The sequence below is a fragment of the Colletes latitarsis genome, chromosome 7, assembly GCF_051014445.1.
Source record: "Colletes latitarsis isolate SP2378_abdomen chromosome 7, iyColLati1, whole genome shotgun sequence".
Lineage (NCBI taxonomy): Eukaryota > Metazoa > Arthropoda > Insecta > Hymenoptera > Colletidae > Colletes > Colletes latitarsis.
The window spans coordinates 19,548,517-19,573,729 of record NC_135140.1 but is presented as its reverse complement, the minus strand read 5'-3'; the positions used below and the strand labels follow the sequence as shown (position 1 = coordinate 19,573,729).

The window sequence follows — 25,213 nt, the reverse complement described above, 5'->3', positions numbered from 1 at the left end:
GGAACGGAAACGGTTCGCTGTGACTCTTCTAAGTTTCTGCGTTTCACGGTGAATCTTGCGAAACTAATTCACGGAGAGAATCATATCGAATCCTGGATCGCTCAAGCGCCTCCGACGGTCCTTTTCCGCGAGATCGCCGACGATTACTGGAGCAACGTTTCCTTTTTGTTTAATGTAACGGGGCCCTCTATTATCCCCATGACAATCACAATATTTTGAATTTATCAAACAGCCACCCGGAAATTTAAATCTGACGATCCGGAGCCGGTGGAAACGTCTGAGGCAGAGTTGGCTGAATTTTATACGCAAACAACGAATAATAATTTTGGAGTAATTCGCGAATCAACTTTCCGACGATAATTTATCGCGTGTGGAAAATTAATGGACCAACGTAGGAATGAATTCATACGAAATATTTATTTGAAATCGTAAATATTTACCGCAAACCGCCGTCGACAATAACGGAACGCGAATCGTGGATTGCGAATTTACGCAACAATTTATTATGCGGAATATTAAATTGCAAAAGAGAAATGTCGCTGTTGGAGTTCCCGAGCGTTGGAGCCAGAATTTCGCTGAATTTTAAACAAACGTTATTTACATTCGTTGGCAAAAATGTTCCAGTGTTTTCTGTGATGTAATTAAACGCAAATTAAACGTCTCAACGATGACAACGCGAAATGTCAAACTGACGGTTGCGCAATTAAGTAAAAAGTAGCGATCTTCGACACGTAAAGCAGACACGACGTTACGAGAACACGATCGAAGCGAAATCACGTAAAAGTACAGGATCTAGGATCGATCCAATGGGATCAATTCTTGTCGATTCGTATTTTATAATTATTTTTATCGGTGTTTTTCTGTAAAGTCGTCAAGAACGTTGTCTTAACTTTTCTGTTTTCGAGTGGATTTTGAAGAATAAATTTAATTTATTTCGTAATCGTTGTTTACCATACTCAAATATTTACGCGATGAGTCGCTGAGAACGATAAAAATTTGACAATCGTCTAAATCTTATTAAATAATACCGTTATCGAGTGTGTATCTTTAAATACGAAAAACAATAACTTGTTCGATATTAATTGGGCTACAAATTTATCAAAGCAGCTAAATATAAATCATATTAATCATATTAATCTCTACTTAATACATTCGGTGTATTAAAATCCCATGAAAAATTGCGTCAAGTTTTAATTTTCTCGTCGAAATAAATACTTGTTAACGTTGGTATCTTCGACGATAATCGCGAGACGGCTGAAGATTTATGAAGTTCCTATGATTTATCGGGGTCTTATTAAAATTGCTAGACATTTTCAGCTTCTCCAATAGATTACGAAACTGTTGATTCAAACTTACTGGATCTAGTTTCTATTTACTCTGTATACTCGATGTCTCCAGATACGTAAATAGGAACTGAAAAATAAAAAAAATAACAATCACTAAACACTGATCCACGTCACTTTTATTTTTCACCACTGGAATGGTTCTACAAACTGAATTCGATGTGTTGGAATTGCTATGAACTGAATTCGACAGGTTGCGGTTTCGAAAAATTCAACTCAAAGCGTTTGTAGTACTTTAAAAATGAATTCGACGAGTCAGAATTCCTTTGAGCCACTGTGGACGAGTCAGAATTCCTTTGAGCCCCTGTGGACGAGTCAGAATTCCTTTGAGCCACTGTGGACGAGCCAGAATTCCTTTGAGCCTCTGACGATGGGTTGTAACACGTTTTTAATTGAGTTGTACACGTTTAAATTTATTTACGATCGATCGAATTCGACGTTTGGGAATTCCTTTGAGTCGAATCGATCGTGTTGTCGTCTCCGCGGCGATATCTGGATGTTACGATCACTTTGAATGGGATTCGAGGCGTCGTAACTCGACCATCGATCACCGACCACTGGCCGTATCACGCAGCGTTCCTTTCTCCACCGACACGACACAGAGACTGTTTTCTGAAAAGCGATCAGAAGCGCGGCGGCACGCAGGTCTTCTTCCACGCGATTTCGCGTCGCCGCTCTAAACGCGTTACGCCTACTCGGCTGTTAAATAATTAGATTTCGTCGCCGTGGACAGTTTCTAAATTGATGTCAGGCGTCGCGTCGATTGACGAAGCCTAATGACGCACACGCTGTCGATATAATGCGCATCATTATCATAATGATATGGCCGTCAGGGCCAATAATCGTTATCGTTTCCGAATTTTCAAGGCTCGATCGCCTCCAACGATTTCCACCGTTACAAACCGTACTTCGTTCGATGTATTTCTTCTTCGGGCACAACAACGGTATCCAGAGAATGCAAAATATATCTTTTTTGCTTCCGTAATCTGGAATTTTTACCGCTGACTCGTCAGGGACGATAGACAACTATCGACCACGTTCATCCACACCAACACGCTTCTACATCTTACGTAAGCAATTTTCTATTTTAAACTCGACAACGATAGGTTTCTTTTTTCGTTAGACTTTATTAATAAACTTGTTTGTTTCCTTAATTTGATAAACGATCCGTATTATTCGTTTGATTCGTGACAAACACGATTCCACAGAATGGAACGAATCTTGTTTGCTTTTTTTCTTATCGTGGAAGATTCGATTAGGCTTCGTAGCGTCAGAGGTTCCTCTTCTTTGTTTCAAAGTTCGCGCGGCCGTACTTTGTTCGATAATCGATAACACGACGAACTTCTAGCTTCGTTTTGTCTGATATCCGTTTCAGACGGCTGCTTTGTTCCTTTTCTGTAATTTGATTCCTCGGTTCGTCAGCATTTTTACGATCTTTCCTTTCCTTTACTATGTATAACAATGAAAGAACGTTGTAATTCTGTTTCACGATACGAGTACAACTTTCGCAAAAGTCGTCATTTCAGAGGCAATGGACACGGAATCAATGACCATTTGTCTCGTCTCGCGTCACAAAACCACTCTACTCGATTTCTCTCAAAAAATCCTGCTGGCTTATCTAACAAATGACTTCTCGCGAACGTTCACGGTCCTACGACCAGCGAACTCTCCAAGACCCACTTAACTGCACGCGAACACGATCGAATTAATACGAAAACATCTACATTTCTCATTCCAACTATTTACGATAAGGCCGGCAGTAATCGTCACTGCCTTTTTGATGTCCATCGAGCTTGTAAATTGAATGGAATACATTGTTTACTTTCATCTTTCCACTCCTGTATTACCACTTTTGGACCTTTTATTGCTTTCGAGTTGTCGCGTGGAATTCTATAGACTGAAATCCATATATCAGAATTCATTTGACTCTACAGACCTTTCTCAGGCACAATTCAACATATTAGAATTCCTTCTCAGCGGAATTCACAACCAAGTCAGACCCGTCGGAATTCAATTGACTCAAACTCAATGCTCATAATTCGTTTGAGCTAAATTCGATGCTTCAGAATTCATTTGAGTCAAATCGAATGCATCATAGATCATGCTGTTTATTTCAATCGAATTCAACGAATTGCAATTCCTTGCAGCACGATTCGAGGCGTTGTTACTCCTTCGCGTGGAATTCGATGCATTGGAATTCCTATTAGCCAAGTTCAACGTACCCTGTACGAATCGAATCGAGGTTTTCCACGAGCAGGCCAGCGACAGGCCACGGATTTTCGTAACGCGATCGAGCAGAAACGGCGCTACGTGAAAGTCGCGGCGAACAACGTCCTTCCCCTCCCTCACTTTGACTTTCCACGGGCGTAACGCGAGAGCAAAACGCTTAATAGACTAGCCGCCTGTATCCTTTGAACTTCCAATACGAGCTTTCGCCGCATCTTCGATTTCACCAGCCCGTTCGTTCCCGCCGGTCACGGTTTCAATATTGAAACGCCCCGCCGCGAGTTGGCTCGCTTTCCATCCGATTCGCACGACTCACGGTGCACTTTGCACAGTTTACGGTAGAGTTGAACAAGAAGTACCAACGACACGTAGGCTCGGTTCGATTTTACGTAAGAATTTCGGTCACGAGGCGATTTCCTCGGTGTTGGTGCGCGTCGCGCGATCTTAGGACGCTCCGAGCCGACTTGAAGGGCTTTGCGTTTCACTGGAGTCGAATTAGAAGGCTTTAGGACTCATTTGGAGTCAAATTAAGGGCTTTATTATTCGTTTGGACCAAGTTGAACGCCATTGGAATTCGCTTGAGCACTTTGAACCGAATTCGATGGCTCTTGGAATTCGGTTGAGCCAACTTTCACTCTAGAATTCATCTGAGTCGAATTCGGCGAGTCACAATCCGTTTGCACTTTGAGTTCTACGAGTTGCAACGTCTCTGAGCCGAATTCCTCGCGCAGAAATTCTTTTGAACCAAATCCCTCGCGTTGGAATTCGTTTGAGTCAACTTCTACGTCCGAAAATTCCCTCTCGCGCCGTATCCGACGCCCTGGAACTCCTTCGAAGCCAATTCTGTACGTTGCCACAATTCCTTTTCGTCGAATTCAATTCCCCGCAATTCCTTCGCGCCGAAATCGACCAGCGATCTTTTCCCCGAGTTCAAATTCCTCTAATAAAATTCACTCACACTGTCGAACCCTTTAAACGAATTCCACGTATCGCGCACTAAATTCCAGGCACGATTCCCACGATATCCTTCGGTACGGGTTCGATTTCCTTGAACCGTCTCCTACGCGCGACTTCGGCCGCGATATCGCGCGCGCAGTTTCAAATGCGACGCACCGCGCGGTCCGCCCGTGGCAGAGTATCGACTCGAATCCTGGTTCGCGCCTGAACCTCGAACGAGCCGCGAAACCTCGGTAATCGCGGAATCTGAACGTTTATTTGGAGTCGGCGGGAGGCTTGGCGCCATCGGCAACGGCACGGAGCAACGAGGCACACGCTGTCGCGGTTGCTCGCGGTTTCAGGTTGACTGGCTGACTCGCTCGCTCGGATGTTCGCCGCGAAACCGACGAACGAACGGCCATACCCCACTTCGGTGGACACGACGTGACGTGGGTCTTACGAAGTCGCGGCGTTGTACGAGTTCTAGCCGCGGATCCTACGGTTTCCCGACTAACTGTCAGTCGCGAGGCTCGCGGAGGTGACGGGAACCGATCAATTTCGGAATCTTTACGTCTCGATCGATTTGATGCACTTTCGCTCAACCGATTAGCTGTCATGATCTTTATTTGGGAATCGTGACGACGACTCTGCCTCTGCGTCTTGTCGTTTGTCACATTTTCTAAGGATATAGCGTGCCTACAGGAATATACATATATTAGTGTTTGTTTAATATTTTGTCAAACATTTTGATATTTGATAAAGTTAGTAAGTTTGAAAAGGACTGCTTCATGGGCCTGGATTATCGGACCACTTCACTTTTTTATACCTACATTCTCTGTGAATCTGGGAATTGGAGACTGGTTTGAAGCTTTCACTTTGATATTTTTCAAATTATCCAACATTTCTACAGTATATCCATGCACGCTCGTTATAAGATGAACAATTGTATGAAGGTACGCGGAAACTAAAATCATTATGGTTTTTTGCTCATTACAGCCGCGATCTCGCTTTGAACGTGCTCGTTATAACCGAGTTCACCTGCATTTATTCTGTATACCAGATGTCCACAGAAAGATAGACAGAGCACGCTGAAAAGTGGAAAAAACATCGATCGGTACACACTGACCGCATTCCTTCCCTCTTCCACCTTTGGAATTCGATTGCACCGGAATTCAAGGCGTTGGAATTCTATCGAGCCCGAATTTAAGGCGCAGGAATTCTTTTGACTCGAACCCGATGCGCCAGAATTCTTTTGAGTCGACTGTGATACGCCAGAATTCTTTTGAACCGACTTTGACGCGTCAGAATTCTTTTGAGTCGACTTCGACATAATAGAATTTGCTTTTCGACTAATTCGACGCACTGCAATTCCTTCGAAACCAACGATTTAAAATTTCTTTCAGTCAAAGTTCTACATCTTCCTAGCTATCTGTGAGTGTAGCAGAGTCAGTTGGAATAATAACGGAATGTTTTGATATTTTGACACGCGCATTTTGCAACTAGTAATTAGTAATCCGTTGCATTGCAATGACGTGTCATACTTGTGACGAAGTGTACGGTCCAAATGTAGCAAACTCGAGTCATTGTTGCTGTGCGTGGCAGCGCTGATGCGTTGCTATTGTCAATGTTTGAACTCTATCAGTGGACGGGACGGGGAGAGGGGTGGAGGCACGTGCATTTGACTGGCAAATATCGTTTCATCACTACAGATGCACCATCTGTCCATCACAGATTTCTGAACCATCCATAAAGTGAAACAAATTAGAATATTCTTTATCTTAAATAAAATACAATACATTTTGTACACGAATAGAATTATATAGAATCGAAGTATAGTGAGAAAGGGGACAGAAGTATGGTCAAGGAACGTTAATCTCTTCCTCGATAGCGAGACTTCTGCAAGTCACTGGAAGTGATTGTTATATACAGAGTGCCCCACGTAACTGTGATCACGATTTTTCAACGACTTCCGACTATTTCAGGAAGACCGTAGTATAGGAGTACCGTGTTGCAGGACTTGTACTACAGGACTCCAACACAAAGTAAAAAGCAAACTTTACAAACGAATAATATAATACTTATTAAAAATATCTTGCCTTCGAATTGTACCCAGTTCCAGCCATTGTTACTTAGTTTCTATTCGAAGTAAATAATTAAATCGGTAAATAATTCAACCATGGAATGGCTCTGGGTTCTGTAAATTCGATTTTCGAGGCATTGGCGTGGAAATGATCGATGTCCTTCTCCCCCTTCGGGGCTAACGTGTTGCGAAACGATTTTTTCTCTTTTGTTTTCTTCGTCGCGCACGATCGCTGAATCGAGATCGAGCGAGATGTCCACACGAGCGAATTCGAGCGTGAAGTCGGTAACAATGAGCGAAAGTAGCGGCGGGCGAAAGCAAATGCGAAACACAAACGGTGTCGTCGGTGTCTGCGCGTCGAGACGCCTAGCGTTTTGCTCTTATCTGCGATCGCGATTCGCTATTACACGGATGCTTCCGGGCACTGGACGCACGATCAACCGACGCTTTTCACGCGACACCGCGACGAAAGGGTGGAAGACATTAACTCGCTTCAATTTAATTCGATTCATCGACGAGATACGTGTTCGACGATCAGCAAACTGGCTTAAGTATTGAGAGAATATTCTGCTCTGGAACAAAATTTTTCGGTGTCTCTTTGAAATTTTTTCAATGCATATATTTAGATACACGTTCGAGGGATACCCATAATTTTTTGCGTGGAAAAATATTCAATATTTTAGAAATTATGGTAATGTTAATGAAGGTTCTCCAGGAAAGGTGCCACAATTCCGTGCTCTACCTGATATACTGAACACTTAAAATAATTGTAACTTCTGAAAAGGTATAAAAACTGTATAATTATCCTGTAATTGCAATCTGATGTGTAATTTTATTGTGGCAAACGGGATCGGATATTTTGCTCGACTCTGATCAAAATCAGGGTATCTTAATATCTTTTGGTAGAGAGTTTCGAACGGCAAATGGACGCGATCGCATCTGTTCGCGATTAATTAGATCGAGAAGGGTTCCGATCGGGGAACCAACCGCGCAATCACGGAAAAGAGACGACCGCCAATATCATAACCGCGAGAAACGCTCGGTTCAGAGCGGATCGAATCGATAACGTGATTCCGCGCGTGTCACGGACACGAGTAGACCTTCCCGACCATTCGATGCCGACAGAATTTATCGGGTTCGATGGTTCCGTCGTCAAAGCGATTACGATTAACCTTTGGGGATTCAAGCGATGCAAGCCTACAGGGTGAACTGTTTAAAGGGGAACGTGTCAATATTATTCCTACTTATAATTATTCATTGTAAACCGAGACCTTTAAACAGACACCAAAGACCTGGTGCCTGAATCAGATTTGAAATTTCCCGCCATTTTGGTACCGCGGTGGTTTGTGGGAAACGTAAGCTATTTAAAGTTTCTACGAAACTATCGAAATGTGTGGGACTAAAACGTGTATCGCGTGTAAAATTTTATGCAATTTTTTATATACTCGGCAAATTTAGTAATATTTAAATAATAATATAAATTTGAGTGTAAAAAAATGTTTCTTTTAAATACACTCTGAATAAAATACTGGTACGGAATGGATAAACATTCGTGAAATGTAAAAATTGCACGAGAAGGATGAAATGTTCGTAAAAAAAAATCGCATGAACGATTCCCAACTCTGACCAACGTCCCCGACTGTGTGTCTTTACGTAACGAGTTCTGATTAACTCGTACCAGGCGGAGACGGTTCGTCGTTTCGCGGCAGAAGAAACGTTGTTCCGAGGAGTGTACCGCGAACTTCAATTCGCCCGGAGAGTGTCCGCACACGCCTAATGGACGTACGCGTGGCGTCGAGGACACACCGCGCGCAGGCCGATGAGGAGAAAATGTGGAAAAAGAAGCCCGAGGAAAACGGGACTGTATGTGACGAATGGAGGAGCAAAAGAGAGAGAGAAAGAGACACGCGGAGACTTTCGCTTTGGATTAGAATGTCTCGAGGAGCGGGAGAGCTTGGCCTTTGCTCGACGACCATTTGCATTCGTGGAGGTTAATGGATTGCGGCAGAAAAAGGAACTCGATCCTATCCTTTCGATCTGAACGCGCGAACCAGACGAAAACGCGACTATGATCTCTCTTGCTTTCAGTTTTTATTTTCTCGCGATTTCAAACGATATTTAAGATCTGGTATGCAAAACCTTCTCGAGTCTCACTTTAACACAACAATAATTTTTATTACCGAGTTTTCTAAACTATAAAGATCGAAAAATATTATTAAACGTAAAAATGTTACATGATATCACCATGAATTGGTAATAAAGAGAAATAGTGTGATCTGCTCATAATATTTTAATTTCGTTTCATTAAAAGGGATTGATATCGCGGTATATATGTATATCAGTGAATGACGTCAGGGAACCAAACGAGAAATCAATGTTGTTCGCGTAGGAATTAGCAGGGGCAATAATACGATTAAGAAGATCACGTGTGCTTGTAACTAGATTTATATGGCAGAGAACAAAACGTCGGTCTTGTTCCCATATACTGAGTGTTCCTAAAATAAGTGAGCCAACTTGAAGAATCTATACTTATTGTAGCGACAAAATGCTTGTATCTTTCCCAGATACAGACCTCGAAACTTGTTCATCGAAGAACAGATCATTTCTCGGATAAGATTAATATTAAACAATGTTAATGACAGAATTGGTTAAGCCTATTTAATGAGTCAAATCAAACCAGAATTTGTGTACAAACACAAGTATTTTTGGAGCACCCAGTACGTGAGTGGCGCGTGCAGATTAAGCAACTCCGAGCCACTCTAATTAAATCATACCAGTTACGAGGAAGAAGTAACCTGGAAGAATCCCTCGTATTTGTATTAATTCGTGCGAATCCACGAAGTAACCAACGTCGTAAATTGAGAGCCTAGAAGTCTGGGGAATTCCCCGGCGCTGCTAAAAAATCAAAGTACCACAGCCTCGAGGGCAATTTCAGTAAATAAAGTAATCTTCCCTTAATTGATCTCGTTGTGCACGATCAAGAAACCGACTTAATTCAATTCTATGGCCGTGTCAGGGCCGCGATTCTCCATCCTTCGTGTAGCTTCGTTAATCCCACGCTACAATGTTACCGAAACATCGTACGAAAAAAATCGAACGCGTCTGACTCCTGGATTAAAAGTTCGATCTTCGTTTTTCTTAATCTCAAGTTAGATACGTTAAAAAACTGTGCAAAATTATGGGCAACCAGATTAAAAGAATGATCTTAATCTAGGGAAAATTTTAAAGGTTGAAAGGAAGATAACTTTGCACGCGAAAATTAAAAATCGTACGACTGGTGACGATGATTAAGAGTTGGACTTTTAACGCGAGAATGCGAACGAATTTCATCGGGTTTGATTGGCGAAGAGAATATAACCAAAGCCGGAAACAAGGAAGTTCGTTCGCTCAGGTGAAATAGAATCGAGGTCGTGGTACGCGAGCTGTGAAACGAGCTTAAGGCGCAATCGCAACGACCGTGTCGCCGTCTGCTCGACTGTGATAATTGAAAATCCTAGAGGGACTTAAACGAACGCGATATCGTATACCAGAAGCAGATATTGGTAACATAAATCGAATATGGCCAACGAAGTAAACAAATATCAATAAAAATTCATAAATGCCAATAATTTTGCAATCACCGTGAAATTAATCAATTTTTCTATGCAAAGTGGACAGTAGATTTCCATTTTGATATGTTCTGAAAATACTACCATGATATACCTTCAATTGTAACGACAACGTATGTACAGTACAATACAGTTTTCGTTCCCACAAATTTTAAATATATTTGAGGTTAGGTTTTTAAACTCCAATCAACCCTGAAACTCCTTTATGCAATTATTTTCTACTCGATACGTCCATAATAATAATGTCCGGATCAATTTGAATAAAAATAGAAACGAAAAATTGTCCCATTTCCATCCGCCATGTTTTTAGATGAAACGTTTAATACCCGGACACGGGTCTCCGCGCATGCGCACTCACCGTAACATAACCTTAATTGACAGGACGCGTCGGCCAATTTTCCAACTTACGCAAAGACCGTTTTAAATGGTTGCATGCACGAAAAAGGCCTGTCGCGTTTATCAGGAACAATAGTTAGCGGCATTCTGCGCACGTTCGAGGAAAAGATCATCGTTGTCGCGTGTGTACACGTTGTTACTGCGTCACGTGCACCGGGTGAAAGTTACACAAACGTGGAAAAGTCTAACGACTATAATGTACGCAATTTCCGGGCATCCTACGGATCCATGCACCGTTTTCCCAATGAAAGTCTCCCCCGCCCATTGCGATTTATAGTCACGAGAGAATTTCCAATGTGTCCTAAATTTCACACTCGAACGACATGATTTAATGTTATTTCCTACACGATTGATCTCCCTCTAATTTAAGTTCCGACTATCCCTTCCTGTTTCACATTTTCGCCACCAGGTGACCGGTATAGGGACATTTTTTCTCGGCACTAAAGCAAACGACTGGACAAATAGTAGCAAATTTGTTCCGGTGTCGTTCTAAAAAGTTAGTGTAACGCGAATTTTGGCCCTCTGGTTGGGAATTTTCCTCGTAGCTGGCGGAAACAGCGGCCTACAATGGGTCCAGTAAACAAATGTATTATGCATAACACGAAACGTTTCTCGATTACGATCTTTTCCGTTTATTTTCCGTTCGTTCGAGCTTCCCTGTCTGCTAGTTATTCTCGCCCTGAATTTCCTGACACGGACGTTCCAGCAAAATTTTGATTAGCATCTTGACGATGCAGATCCTGATCCCGATGATCATTGTTGACGGTAGGGAGAGACACCGCCAGTGGCGCGCTCTATTTTAATATGAAAAGAGAAAACGCGGAGGGGGATCGTGGCTGGAACCGGCAGCTATAATTGTACGAAGTTGACGTCGGGCCAACTTTAGGGAATAATATAACGTAGCTCGAGGAATTTCGTAGGTTTTGGTTGGAAGCGTCACGGCGCATGCAGTAATCCACCGACGATTGTCCCCCACGTTCGCAAAGCTTGCAACAAAAAAATACTGTCTACATATATTTTTTTTTATGAAACTACCCTTAAAGTCGAGGACGAAACACGCGACGAATTAAAATATCCAAACCCTTTGATACTATCTTACGATTATATTTTAATAATGCAGTTTGGTCCAATCGCGCGTCGCGCACTGCGTGCACCGAAAAATCGAAGCAATTATAAACCCGTGGCGAACAGAATCCGTGGAAAAATTTTAATTAACGAAATTCGAGACGAGAGCCCACAATTGGCGCGAAAATTTATCGATCCCGAAACCGTGTCCAATTAGCGGGATTTTTAATTAAATATTCGACCGGGATTGTCTCGTAAAATAAAAGTCAACCCCCGTGGCAAATTAATAATACGAATTCAGACGTCCGGAAGATTTAGTCAAACGTAACCGTGTAAAAGCACTTTCTCTTCCTGTTCCACATAAAGAATTTAACCGCGCAAACTTCTCCCTTTCTTCGCTTTTATTCTTACGCCGCAAGCCGGGAACAAGCAATTTGCCAGACGAAAATTGAACGGGTAAATATATAGTGCAAATTGACAGACGGAGGTAACGAAAAAGCGTAATGAAGACGTAATTGATGGTTGACTATGAATCAACCCGTAACCATAATAAATTACGTTCCAGCTTCCTATTACGCCGATGCATTTTCATTCTTTCCTGAATGTTAAGGTTATGTTAACAGCCCGTCGCATCCGTGCCTCGAAACGTGTTCATAATTTTGTAATTTCGCAAATTTGCTTTCGTTGATTCTAACTGTTTTGAAAAGCTAGTATTTGGGATAGATAAAATAACATAAAAGGATAATGAAATAATTACGAATTATTGCGTTGTAAATATTCAGATTCTAATCTTGCCTATATCTATTCTTCGGGATCTTTCTAGGCGCCTGGAGCCTCGTCTAACAAGCTTGCAGCAACACGGTATAAATATACGCGTAACAATTGAACCGACATACGATCTTTTAGCGGAGCGATGCTAAGCGATCGTTCCGCGAAGATTACAAGTGCGCGTCGCTGCTCGAGGAAGAGAACTGTCTCACTTTCTGCTCTATTATTCGCTTCCTACCGGCGCAACGTTGATACCGAGTGCAAACAGCAATTCCCACAGCGTTTACACGTCGTTGAATTCATAGACGTCGTAAAAACGTGCAAACGCGTTTAAACCTACGCGCCACACGACACATCCAACCCAAACGACTCATTTCGTCGAAAGAATCGATCGATCTTCTAAGGCTTCGCCTTGCAAGTTGCTTCCGTCGTTTCAATGACAATTCAATAGTCTCCAATGAAAAGGATGCGTTCACCATTTTTTAGGTTAACAATTGTTTATTGTGGCAATTAAACTTCATTCCAAACTAGAGTCTCTAACCTAACCTAGAATGCTTTTACTTCGTAATTAAAATGGCGCTAAAATTTGAATTTCAGAACACCGTAGAAACGCTAACGACAGGAACGATTCGTGAAACATCGAAAGGGAATATTTTCTAAACGAGCTGATGAATTTCTATCTTCTAAATAACGTCTTCCATCAATCTTTCCTATGATTACGTAGAACGAAATGTTAGACACTTAATAATGCAAGGCTCCGTGATCCACTCATAACCTTAATCTATTCTACGAAAGTCGAGTTGATTCATCATGCGAAAGTTTGATAATTATTCTGGTACAGAAGGAATAAATGCATCGCTGGCCTTTTATTCTCGTTACGAAACAATAATATTTCCTTGCACTTCTTCCTTCCCGTACTTATCTATCTAGAGATCCTCGGTTTCAATTGTTTTATTACAATTACACCGAGAACAAATTGCGTCATACTCGCATTTTGTACTCCAACGAAAAGGATCCAATTAAAAAAGTCTGCTTCAAGATTAAGTCGCGTGACCATCCAATTTTTTCAGGAGATACTGTGAATCGTGGAGCCATTTTGAAGATAACAAACCCATTCACATCGGAGCACGGACAAAGTCTACTTCCATTGTAATTGTTAAAGTTATATGTAGCTATCGAGCATCTTTTGGACCACGTACAGAACTGTAGAAGCGATTCTACGAAACTTCCCATTCACATCGGTTCGCAAACAAAACGCACAACTCTTTGGCCACCTAAAGTTTCAATAAGGTCATAGTTCTACGAGTTCCAAAGTACACATGTGGAAAAGTTGTATGATTTAGATAAAATTGAACATCTTTCTATTTTACTAGACATTTTATTCGGCTACGTGGCGTTTTCGGATGCAAAAGAAAGCTTCAGCTCAATTATCCCGTTCACATCCGTCCGGTACAACCTATTGGAACGGCTGTTCCGGGCTAGAATCGACACAAAAGCTTTCCAAATATCGCGGAACGGTAACCAAAGTCCCACGGATTCTCGTCCAAGATTTTCACCGTGCTCCGGGCGCTCGTCGACGAATCGAATTTTCGATTCCATCGACGAAATCGTGTTACGTCGGTCGATCGATCGCGGCAACGGCGCGAGCTGTGACACGAATAAAATATCGCCGCGATTCCAGCGAATCCGTCGCTTTCTAGGACGGTCTCGATCGCGACAGTCTCCCGTCAACGCCTCGGTTCTACCACGTGAATTTTCGAAAGCGCAATGAGACCCGTCCACCAATGGTGTTGTACCTAAGCTTGTACAAGGCTCCGTCGACATTACGATGCGAGACGTGGAAACAGAGAGAGATGAGTGGGGACGAAGAAAAAGGCGGGAAAACGACCTTGCCTGTAATAGTGCACTGTAAGACTGACCTAGTACGAGCTGACCATTCACCGATCTGATTACTTATAGGCGAGGATCGTGCCGGATGCAACCACATCATCGATATCGATGCGCAACTTCAACTTCTCCCCAAGCTATTCTCTCTGAGAACAACTTCTATTTTCGTTTAAGGCTTTTAACGACAAGCAGACTTTATTTTAAGTTTCACAGAATTTATCTAGATGATCACGGCTACCTGGACTTAAGTTCACTTCATCCGAGCTCAGAGATTCTCTCAGGAGAAGATTATTCAACAAACGAGTCTAACTCACAGATAGCGGAAGATACACCTAATAGAACATGCTTTAAGCTATGGTTTCATCGGTCACTTAACAATTTATGTAGCCGAGGCTCTGCTTCTAGCCACATTTTCACAGACAATAATTTATTTAGCTGACTATGGCTACCTGGACTTAAGTTCTTCCATGGAGGACCAAGACTCTAGCTGACTCTAGCTGAGACTCTCGAATTAGATTCTCACAGGAGGCTCAGGGATTTAACTACGTGATTAGTCTATACACCGAACCACTGTGCTTGTTGTGCATCTGTAAAAAATTGAAGAGGAACATTTTTCTCATGGTTTCATAGTAGAAATTCCCATCGAGCAATGTAAAACCGCTAACTATTCCTGGTTACATAATACCCAATTTCAATTTCAACTCTACCACGAAGCGTTCGTTTCGTTTCGACGGCAGTCAACGAACTGTCAACTTCCTGGTAAACAATAACAAACAATTAAGATCCGGGGTTCCCATTACGCGACGAATAAAAGCAATTTTCACAACGGCCGAAGCAAATCAGCCGCTGAACAGACACGAACCGACGCCGGCTACGTCGTAATTAAGCTCCGTCGTCTAAACTAATTCCATCTTTCCCACGAAATTATAACACGTAACGCCGTTTCGCGGCGCACCGACTCATTGTATTACGTTCACGCGCGTCGCTGATTCGTAACGAATAGAGTCTGGTTTAAATCGTTATTTTCCCTGTCCTTCTCTCAAACAAATTCTCAATTTTTCTAGATATGTATCTATGTATTTGAGTCACAACATTGCTGTTGAAAAATTAATGATTCGTCCATCTGATATAATTGAACTTAAATGGTGATTGCATTACACTTCCTTACAAAGTTTGGTGGCGTATGGAGGTCCTCCTGAGAGACTGTAAAAGAAAAGCTGAATAATCCGTGCATATTTTTGAGATAATTGAGAAAAAGATCGCCATTGTCAAGAAATTCCATGAGAGGTCTGAGAGTGGCGTTCAGTGACCGATCCCAAGCTCGGGATAAACTGAGATCTAGATCCTACAGAGTTTTGTTTCACGCTGGAAGAAATAGTGTACATCTGAGACCACTACTCACTTTACACGTTGGTTTCGTGGTTGTTCACACCGTGCATACATGTGTCATCGTACGATCCTATTCTCCACTATACTCGACGAGGGCTTACCTGCAATAAAAACAAACACACGATTAAAAGGTGTCGCGGATTTCTATTCTGCTTCTAATACATCGAGTGATCGAAATAGATCCGCTAAAAATATCTCAATCCTTTTTTAAACGGAATATTTTAATTTTAATATTGAAATAAAAACATTTTTCAAACTAATAATTTTGTTTAATCAGTTATATGTTACTATAACGTACATCTAAAAATGTACAAATTTTTGCTATTGCAGGCGGCACGTGCAAGAAAAACAATTCTAAGAAAAGGCAATTTTAAATCAAACAACCGCGGGCAAAAGCAGCGAAACGACCTCGAATGAATCATCGCTGGAAGCGTTATTTTCCCTGACTGGTACCGCCAATAATTTATGCGTCCTCGTCTGTCGACGGATAACGCCTAATCGCTCGAAAGGCGTAGAGAATTTCGATTCCGCGCGTCGAAGAGAATTAGCCTATCTATTTCCTGATTAATCCTCTAACGCGAGTAGCTAGACGTTCGCTGAAACGAGAAGAGAGACGGAGATACCGTGTTCTCGGGACGATAATCGGTGAGGAAAGAGCCTGTCGGTGGTTTACCTGTAGATGCATTTCCGGTAGAACACGTCCAGGCACATGATAACGAAAAGACGCCCGACACACGGAAATCCGTCGATCGTTCCGACGCACAACATACGGGAATGATCGAAAACGGAAAGAGACGCAAACGCGACGCGCGACGACGATCGCGATTCTGTACGTCGAGAAAACTACTTTTATCGAAAAGAAAAGGAAAAGAAAAATATTGTTACGCTGCATTATCTTATCTGTTCCATCGCTACGATATATTTGTCCTCGCGAGCGGACTACTGACGCGGGAAAGTCTCTCAGTTCCGCGTTCGACGAAGGCTGATCGAGAGATCTGGGCTAATTGAGAGGACAGGATGATCTAGATTAGAAATTTCCTTCTGGATCGAGAACTATGGACGCTGCAAGAGCTAGAAAGAATTTGTTAATGGTCGTATAATCGTATAGGTAAAACCACGATAGTTGCACGTGGACTTCGTTCGGTGCATCGTGTCGACAAATGGAAGGGTCAATTAGCAGAAAGTGGAATTAGTAATAGATTCTGTGATTATGGGCTACTAATGCCAGTGGACCAGACAACATAATAGAACCTCGATAATTGCACGTAAAATGGCCCCGTGTTATCGACCATCTCTGAGGACCGAATATTATAAAATTTCCAAGAGATTTGTAGGACTGAAACTCTGCTAACTCTGTAAATGGGTATATTTACAGTGGTGAAACCGAACGTAAGCAGAAAATGAATCTAAATAAGTGAAATTAGGGTAGAACGAAAGCAAACTGTGTGAAATTATGGAATTGGAGAAAGTGGAGCTATCGTGGAAAAGATAATTAAGTAAAAATAAGTTACCAATTCTCTCATAATGTTGTCTGGTGATACCACGTTATTCGAAACTATCGATTCTACGCTACACAGGCTCTTATCTTCTCGTTTTATCATATTATCAAATAATAGAATACTATCGTTCCATTTTATGGACAATGGTGCTGCCACGATAAACACCTGTTATCCACGTTTTACGTAACATAAAGCGTGTTAAATAACGATACCGCATACGTAATTTCTCATGGCTAACGTTATGTTGTAAATCAATTTACGATATAGTAACGTAATTATGAATCTTCGCACCCGACGCCAATAATGACCCGACGCCCTCCCCCCTTCGCCATTACCTCCACCATCTTGCTATGCTGTTCCAGGAATATTATATGTCATAATACCACGTGCATTATGTCTTTTCTTTATAATTAAATAAACCGATCGTTCAAGTAATATTAACTTTTATCTCCAATTGTCATTTCACGATGGTAAAATTTATATTTAGCGTAAATTCGCGGATTAATCTTCCTGAATTTGTCCACATTCCACTAAACGTACTTCAACTGAATCATTCCGCCCCAAATACCACTTGTCCTCGTTTTTATCTTTCCTGGTTTGACATTTAATCAATTTAAGCGCCGCGCTCTGACGTTTGCGTCCTCTGCTAAATTTCACGTTCGTATATTTTCGCTTAAATCAAAAACTCAACAAACGGTACCTTAATTTTAATTTACTTCCAAGAACTTTGAGCAATTCAAAGTACGTAATTATATGACTACAACTGGAAATAGAAATTATTTACATACTTTGTTTTATTATATGTATATGGGTCACACAAAGAACTGCTAAATGGTAATTGTTTTTAAAGTAAAATTCACAAAATGGTAATTCGAACGGTAATGGAATTTTTATTCTATAAAGATAACGCAGAATAATTTATTGGAATTTGTACAGCCGGAAGACGAATAAATAACGTTTCGGTGAAACTTTCCACTTCCCAAATCAGCGATTTGCATTTTAAAACGCCCCCGATTACGAGTTTCACGAACGATATCGACTTATTCGCCCACGATATCATATTGTTCCTGGTACGCGGAGATCGACAATTATTCGATACCCTGTATCGTCAACGATAAGTACGAAATTACTTATTACGCCCCCTCCAATCGTCATTCACTCAATAGTGACGCAAATCAAATAATTATCGTTCGATACCACTTGACGTGTGCCACTATTCGTATAATGGTTCGTTCGAACCAATAAAATGGTAAACCATCGACATGCCACCGATGCAGAAACGCCGGATTTATTATTGATTTTTTTCACGGTAGATCGAACAATTTTTTCCGCGGGAACAATCAAAGATATTTAGTTTAAACGATACCAACATCTCTAAGCACCAATTAGCTGAATTGGAATTTTTTTACACTCGCCATTTTTTCGAGTGCTTGCATTCCCGATTATTTTCTATTATTATTATTTATGTTTCCTATGATGCGAAACTTCCATTGTAAGCACATTGAAAGGGAAGAAATAAACCATAATTGCTAGAAATAATCGCTTAGCCGACACGTACACACGATGGCCGAGATAACTTTGTGCGTTTGACAGGAAACACGTTGTGTGGCTGTTTCGTGAAAATTATATGTTGCACCCCACGAACGCGAGGGTGTACGAGCGTTATAAAGCCTTCGTCGATCAATATACCACCATGATGTTCCACCGTCTGTCGATTTGTTTCCCATGAACCTCGTCCGCGTACGCCGTCCACCGAACTTCGTCAAACTTTTTATTTACTCTTCGACGAGTGTTTATTCTCGGACAGAGATGGGCAAACTTTTATTCGATAACGTATAAAATCGTATAGAAAATTAGTCGCGAGGTTTACTCGATCGAATAATTAAATTTTCGTTCCTTCATTGTGAAATATTCGACCGTACGATTCTTTATTTTTTACTGCATACTGACTTTAATTAGTTACCATCATGGCGGACGAATTATTTCGCGCCATTTTGAAATCCAAATCAGGTTCTAAACTGTCGATGGTAAATAAGAAATAATAAATTAAGTTAGGTTGGAAAATCTGATTGTTTAATTTCGTCGTTTCAGAAAGTGTTGTTTTATCACCTCGAAAGAATGTTTGTACGTCTATCTGCAACGATGTTTGCTCGTAAAACTGATAGGCTACTCCGATAAGTAGTGCCAATATAAATCGAGGTTAGGTTTGGAAAACAGCAGTCCTGCTACTGAAGTATTTACATACTTTACAAGACGTTTAATAACAATAACAAAACTATTTATAAACGTTACGTGAAAGTGGAACAAATTTTTATTTGAATACCTAACGTGTTTTTTGTTTTACTAAAAACAATTTTTAATTTGCATCGGGATTTATGCACCTGCAATTTTACGAATACATAAACGTTCACGCTATCTTTTATGTACGCGTACGCGTGTTTATGGATAAATGTTTATTCAATACGCAACACAGTTCTATCGGATGTTTTTGAAATAAAAGGAATGTCCATAAAAAAAACTTCCCGTTCGATGGATTAAAATTTATTTTATTTACTTAAAAATAAATCCACGATATTTATTCACTTTTGTTATTTCTACACGTTATTTATTACCTTTCGCGAAAATGGTCGAAAATGGCGCCAGATTTCGATACCACGTATCGGCGATACATTATTTGAACTGCTTAAAACGAGGCCAGAAGCAATAAAAATTGACGATGCAATCTGTTTTCATCGTTTTTTGCTCGAGACACCGAGTACCATGGAGCAATTAAAGACGCTGTTCTTTCCGAGCCACTTATTTCGCTGCCATTTGCCAAATGTGACGGAATAACACATGGCGGTGTATAAAATGCACGTATCGCGGAGGGTGCAAGGGAAGTAACGACGAATGATTCGAGGGGACAGAATCGCAGACGGATGGGGTCGAAAAAGGAGCAGCCAAAAATCAATAGCACGATTCCTGGAACTTTTCCACGTGCTTTCTGCCGCCTCGATAACGAAACAGTACCACGTTCAACGAATTTTCTTCCATTCTGTGCGCACTTACCCTAAACGAATATATTTCTCGGTTAAAGCGAACCGAAAAATTTCAAATTCAATTCCGTTTCAATTTTTCCATTCCTCTCGTACAACTTCACGCTTCTAGATACCAAGTTTGTATTATGGTATCGAAAGCTTTTATCGTCCAGTTACCTCCATCTTTATCTTCGATAACTCAAACAGCCCGTTATCAAATGGTAATATTCATAATACGTTCTTCCGTTGGCCTAGAAATGATCCTCCTTTAACTTTACGACCCCTTCGACGATTTTTTCGCGCGGTTGATAAGAATGTATTATCGCTGTAGGCTAATTTTCGTTATTTCCCCTGTATAGTTTACAAATGTATGGCGTGAAAAACAAGTGGACGAGACCACGCGCGCGGTCCAAGGTATTGACATTGGCCCTTTTCCACGAGATCCAATTGTTTTATTATGCAGCTACGGAACTCGATTTCGAGGATTGGCACAGTTTCAAGTTTCGCTCGAGTCGACGTCCACGATGCTCCCGAGACGTTTGTCGCCGACCCATTGCAAACACTTCTTAGTGGTTCACTGTGACACGCGGCGAACGACATCCTTTTATCAATGATACAGCGTCTTGAAATTTCACCTCGGCCGTTTCCCCGTCGACCAGAATTTAAACAGACAATTTTCATAACTTCTACCTCTGGGTTAGGTCACGAGACTTGAATTCTCCTATTTTTCAAGTTTTCAGAACTTCCGTCTGTCAAGTTGTCACAAGCTCTATCTTTCAGTACAGCGATCAGATTTCGCACACTCGTTGCTCAATCCGAATGTATGTGACAACCTGAGAGTCAGTACACGACCTATCCATCTGTTTTTCACACAGAAAGAGATCCACCATGACAAATTCTTGGCTCGAAGGGTTCTCGCGGCAGGTTCAAGAGGGTCCATGGCCACAGAAACCAGCATACTTTCCCGCGTACTATTTTCGTGTGCGCGCAGCCTGCTATTTTTGTACACCTCGCGCAACGAGTCGTGGAAGGAAGAGGGTTGACGAGGGCTGACAATACGACGGTCGCGGAGAGAGACCCTACGTTGGTCGAAATCGATAGTAGTCGCACGTGTGATTTCAGGTTACGCGGAGCATGAACCCCCCTCGTTAAAAAGGAATTCTCCTTCAAGGTCGAGAAATAATTCAACGGCTAATCGAGCATTTTGCATATCCCGACCGCCGTACGACGGCTGGATAATTCGTTCGTCGGCGAAACGTACACGTATAGGGTGTGTCTGAATTATTAAACTTCGCTGACACGTAGAGCGAGCAGAAATAATGAGAATCCAACGATACCTGTTCGTTTCTTCGATTCTCAAAGTCCTTTCGCCGACTCCATCGCGGCACGGAAGACAAGGTTACAGAGAAATTCAATTAACGGAAACAAACACGCGTCTACTACTATTTTAATTAAAACGATCAGACGTATTTTCACATGTTAATTGAAACATCGAATTGTTCGTTTTTTGAAGATCTAAATCAAAGGTTTATGATAACATTTCCGTTTGTTAACTGTAATTACTAACTTTCTATTTCATTAATTATATTTGTAGAGAAATGTTCGTGGGGCAGTGAGAATCGATGGTGGAAACAGGTGTGGCGATAGGTTACGGTTATCGAATCGTAAACGTCTGCCGTGGAGAGGTTGTTTTCATCGAGGTGAAACGTGGAAGAAGTCGACGCGCTCGTAAGGGCGTCAGTGGGTGATGTTCAGCCCACGCGAAGACGCCTTGTTCGGTCATTCCGAGGCTGCTAGCCTCCGCGCCACACGCGTATATCTAAGCACGCGTGTGGTAACAACTGGCTTGTCTCTCCCATGCATCGGTAAAAAGAGCTCTGTTCTCCGTTATTCCCAAGCCAGCACTTGCCCGTCGGTCGTACCACCACCGCCGCAAGAAATATTCCAACGGTGTCTTTCACGGTCCTATTATCTTGCAGATGGAAACATCGGTGACTTTCGATTTTTCCGAGCCTCGTTTCTATATTTGCGTGGATCGATTGGAAATGGAACACCTTGGGTAGCTCTTCGGAATGTGTGTCGACTGATCGTCGAGCCAATATCGCGACGTTTCGTTCGATTTTATTCCGGAACATATACTCGCATTGTAACTGATATCTATGAACCGTAATCTAATCGATAATAAACACTGTATAGGTCTAGCATAGTGGAGTATCTCAACAGATGTATTATATAGCTTAACAAAGAGCTACCCACATCAGCCAAGTCCACTTACTATTGCAGACACGAATAATTCCCAATTTCGTTAGATGTGTGTTCTATAGGTCGACTAAAATCAGCGCACCCTATAGATTTTTTTTAGAAATTGCTCTCCACGGTGCCAAGAAACATTTCTGGCAACTTTCGCGAGCTTGCTGTTCTCAAACGAAGACAGAAGTAATCTCCAATTTCCCCTATTGCGCTATATTTGCATGGATCGATCCAAAAGCAGTACACTCGGTATACATTTTTCAGAATATCGCGGTTCGATTGGTTCTCGATCCAATACCGTTCACGATTCCTTTTCTCCGGGCGACGTCGACATCATTTTCTGCATCCTGCCTCTGTGCAGGATCGACTATTGATTGGCCATTGTCGACGCTTTTTCTGGGAATAATAACCAGGCGCGGCCCAATTTTGATTAACTGCGTCCGCGTGTCGTAAGTGCACGCTTTTATTAACTTCTTCTGTCTCGCGATGATTAGCGACAAACGCCAGGCGATTCTTTGTGAAAGCAAAGGCAAATAGAGCATGCGCGTATTATCGTGCGCGCGAACGCCGAGGATTTGCAACGAGGTCGAAACAGCACGAATGCTTTTGAACGACGAAACGTACAGTCGAACCGAAGAACGTTCTTTTGTGACGTCTATCGGTCTTTTACGTCATTCCAGTTCCAACCGTCGGTTATCTGTTAATCACGAGACCGTGGAAATATTAGCATGTGGCAAACCTCGATAATTGTCCAATATTTACGAATATTATGGGTACCTTACAGTTTTAGACAAATCATTCCTCTTATTATATTAACATTTTCTAGATAATCATACATATGGAGATTATCATAACATTGTGAATCTTTAGGTTATCTTGGTTTTTCCCGCCATATTTACAGTATTACTTATCTTAATGATTTAACTGGAATTGTGGGTTAAATTGCTTGAAAGAAAGAAATTTTGATTACATTATTTCACATGCGTTCCTTCCATTAGTACCAATTTAATGGCATGGCTATTATCGCAGTATTATTAGCGTTCCGCTTGAGAATCGACCAAATTAAAGAGCAGGATGTTATACATTTCATCGAATCGCCGAAGAGAATTCTACTCGCGTCTCGGCGATGTTTCTAAATAATTAAATAGCCGAACGGTTCAGTTTTATTTTTAGTGTAAGTGAATTGAAGAGTTCAATTTGCAGAATAGGTTAAAGAGAATAGCGCGGTTTTGTGAAAGGTGGAGCGACCTCGCGGTCGGTATGCAAAGCATTAGGCGAACGATCGGATATCTTGCACAGATACGTTCGAAAATGAGTTTTCAGTCGGTGGAAAAAGTGATCGCTATGAATTCCTCGATATACCATAAACCGATACGGAAGATAGAACACGTATATATTCACTTATTTACAGTGGAATTATTTTACTGACCACTGACCCACGATATTTATTAATCTTATGAAAATGTGTAATGTCATCTGGGGTTAGGTCAAAATAACAGCATTTTTTTAGCAAGAGCTTGTGTAACTGCGGCTACTTGGTTCATAGTATCCACTGCCTTCGAATAATCTCTAAAGTCATACATCTATATTTTCAAAGTCTGAGTTTGTTGCGCCATTGTACGCCATCTTGATTTCAACTCGTTTACTGCCACTTTTGTTCAAATTATAACGCGAAGCAAAGCATTTATAATTGATATCGGTAAAAGTAAATTGTCAAGTATTATTACTGTAACAGAATTAATATTAAAAATTAAAAAATCAATTATAATAGACGGAGTTCTATCGAAGCGGTTGAAATAGACCACCCTGTAGATAACCGTGAAGTGGTAGCAGGTAACTCAAACACGCGTTCGCGAAACGTGGTCGAGGAAAGCAAACACGAAAACCGTGAGAGTACCTCATCAAATTTTGAACCGACAACGCGCGTTATTAGTTCAGCAAACGCGTACGGGCGTTCTTTCGAATCCACCCGGTGCGCGATGCAATCGAAACGGCGATCCTTTTACCTAGCGTAACCGCGACCCACGCGAGATTAAATGGCAACTCGTGTAATCACGCGAATAAACCAGTTTCTGTGGCTAGTCGCTATTTGACGCTCGCGTTCGATGCCGTGCCAGATACCGTCTAACGCGAGCGATCGGAATCGCGCGACTCATCGCTTTCCGAGCAGAATGAAGATTCGTTTTCCCCGCCGAGGCGATCTACGCGTTCAACAGGCTCGCTATCGTTTATTTTTAAGTTCAAAACGATGATCAGCTACTTTAATAAGTCACTAGTTTCTACTAGTCGAAATATATTTCAATTTCAAGACTTAATGTTCCAATTTATTATAACTTGGAAAATGAATTCTTAACGATCAACGCCCACGTTACATTCCTTCCCCGATACTGGGGTTCTACCACTCTAAGTCGTAAGCATAATTGGTCATCGCCCCATACACCTGGGACTCGTATTCCAGCGACCCCAAGTCCCCATGGATTCTACTTTCAAGTCAGCAGATGCTACAGTCGGCTACAAACGATACAAAAGCTAGCAAAAACCCAATCGAGTTTATTATAGCTCAGAAAATGAATCCTGACGGGCCTAGGCTCGCATTCTTTTTATTTGTAACTGGTATTCCGGATAGCCCAAGCTTCCAAGCTAGCGAAGGTGTACGTAGACGGCACATCGAAAAGCAACAATCAGGATACTCGATAGGATCCGGGACAAGACAAAAGCTACGAACATCGAGAACGGGCATCGGAGACGA

General features: G+C 41.7%; 1 protein-coding gene across 6 annotated transcripts in view; it reads right to left on the bottom strand.

The window, feature by feature from the left end:
- Positions 1–25,213, bottom strand: part of Siz (Brefeldin-resistant Arf-GEF family protein schizo) — a 73,091-nt gene that overhangs the window by 33,303 nt on the left and 14,575 nt on the right. The window contains exons 1-2 of one of the 6 annotated variants that reach the window (XM_076769054.1): positions 4,528–4,923; positions 1,357–1,413 (exon numbers count right to left, since the gene is read on the bottom strand). The exons of 3 other annotated variants lie outside the window; for them this stretch is intronic. Coding sequence is in view for 2 of the 3 variants with exons in the window: in XM_076769058.1 (XP_076625173.1) it covers positions 15,712–15,752 (41 nt within the window). In the remaining variant the exon portion in view is untranslated. Of the gene's footprint in view, positions 1–1,356; positions 1,414–4,527; positions 4,924–15,711; positions 15,800–16,371; positions 16,425–25,213 lie in introns of those variants that run through there. 2 more of the 6 variants (XM_076769056.1, XM_076769058.1) reach the window with 2 other exon arrangements.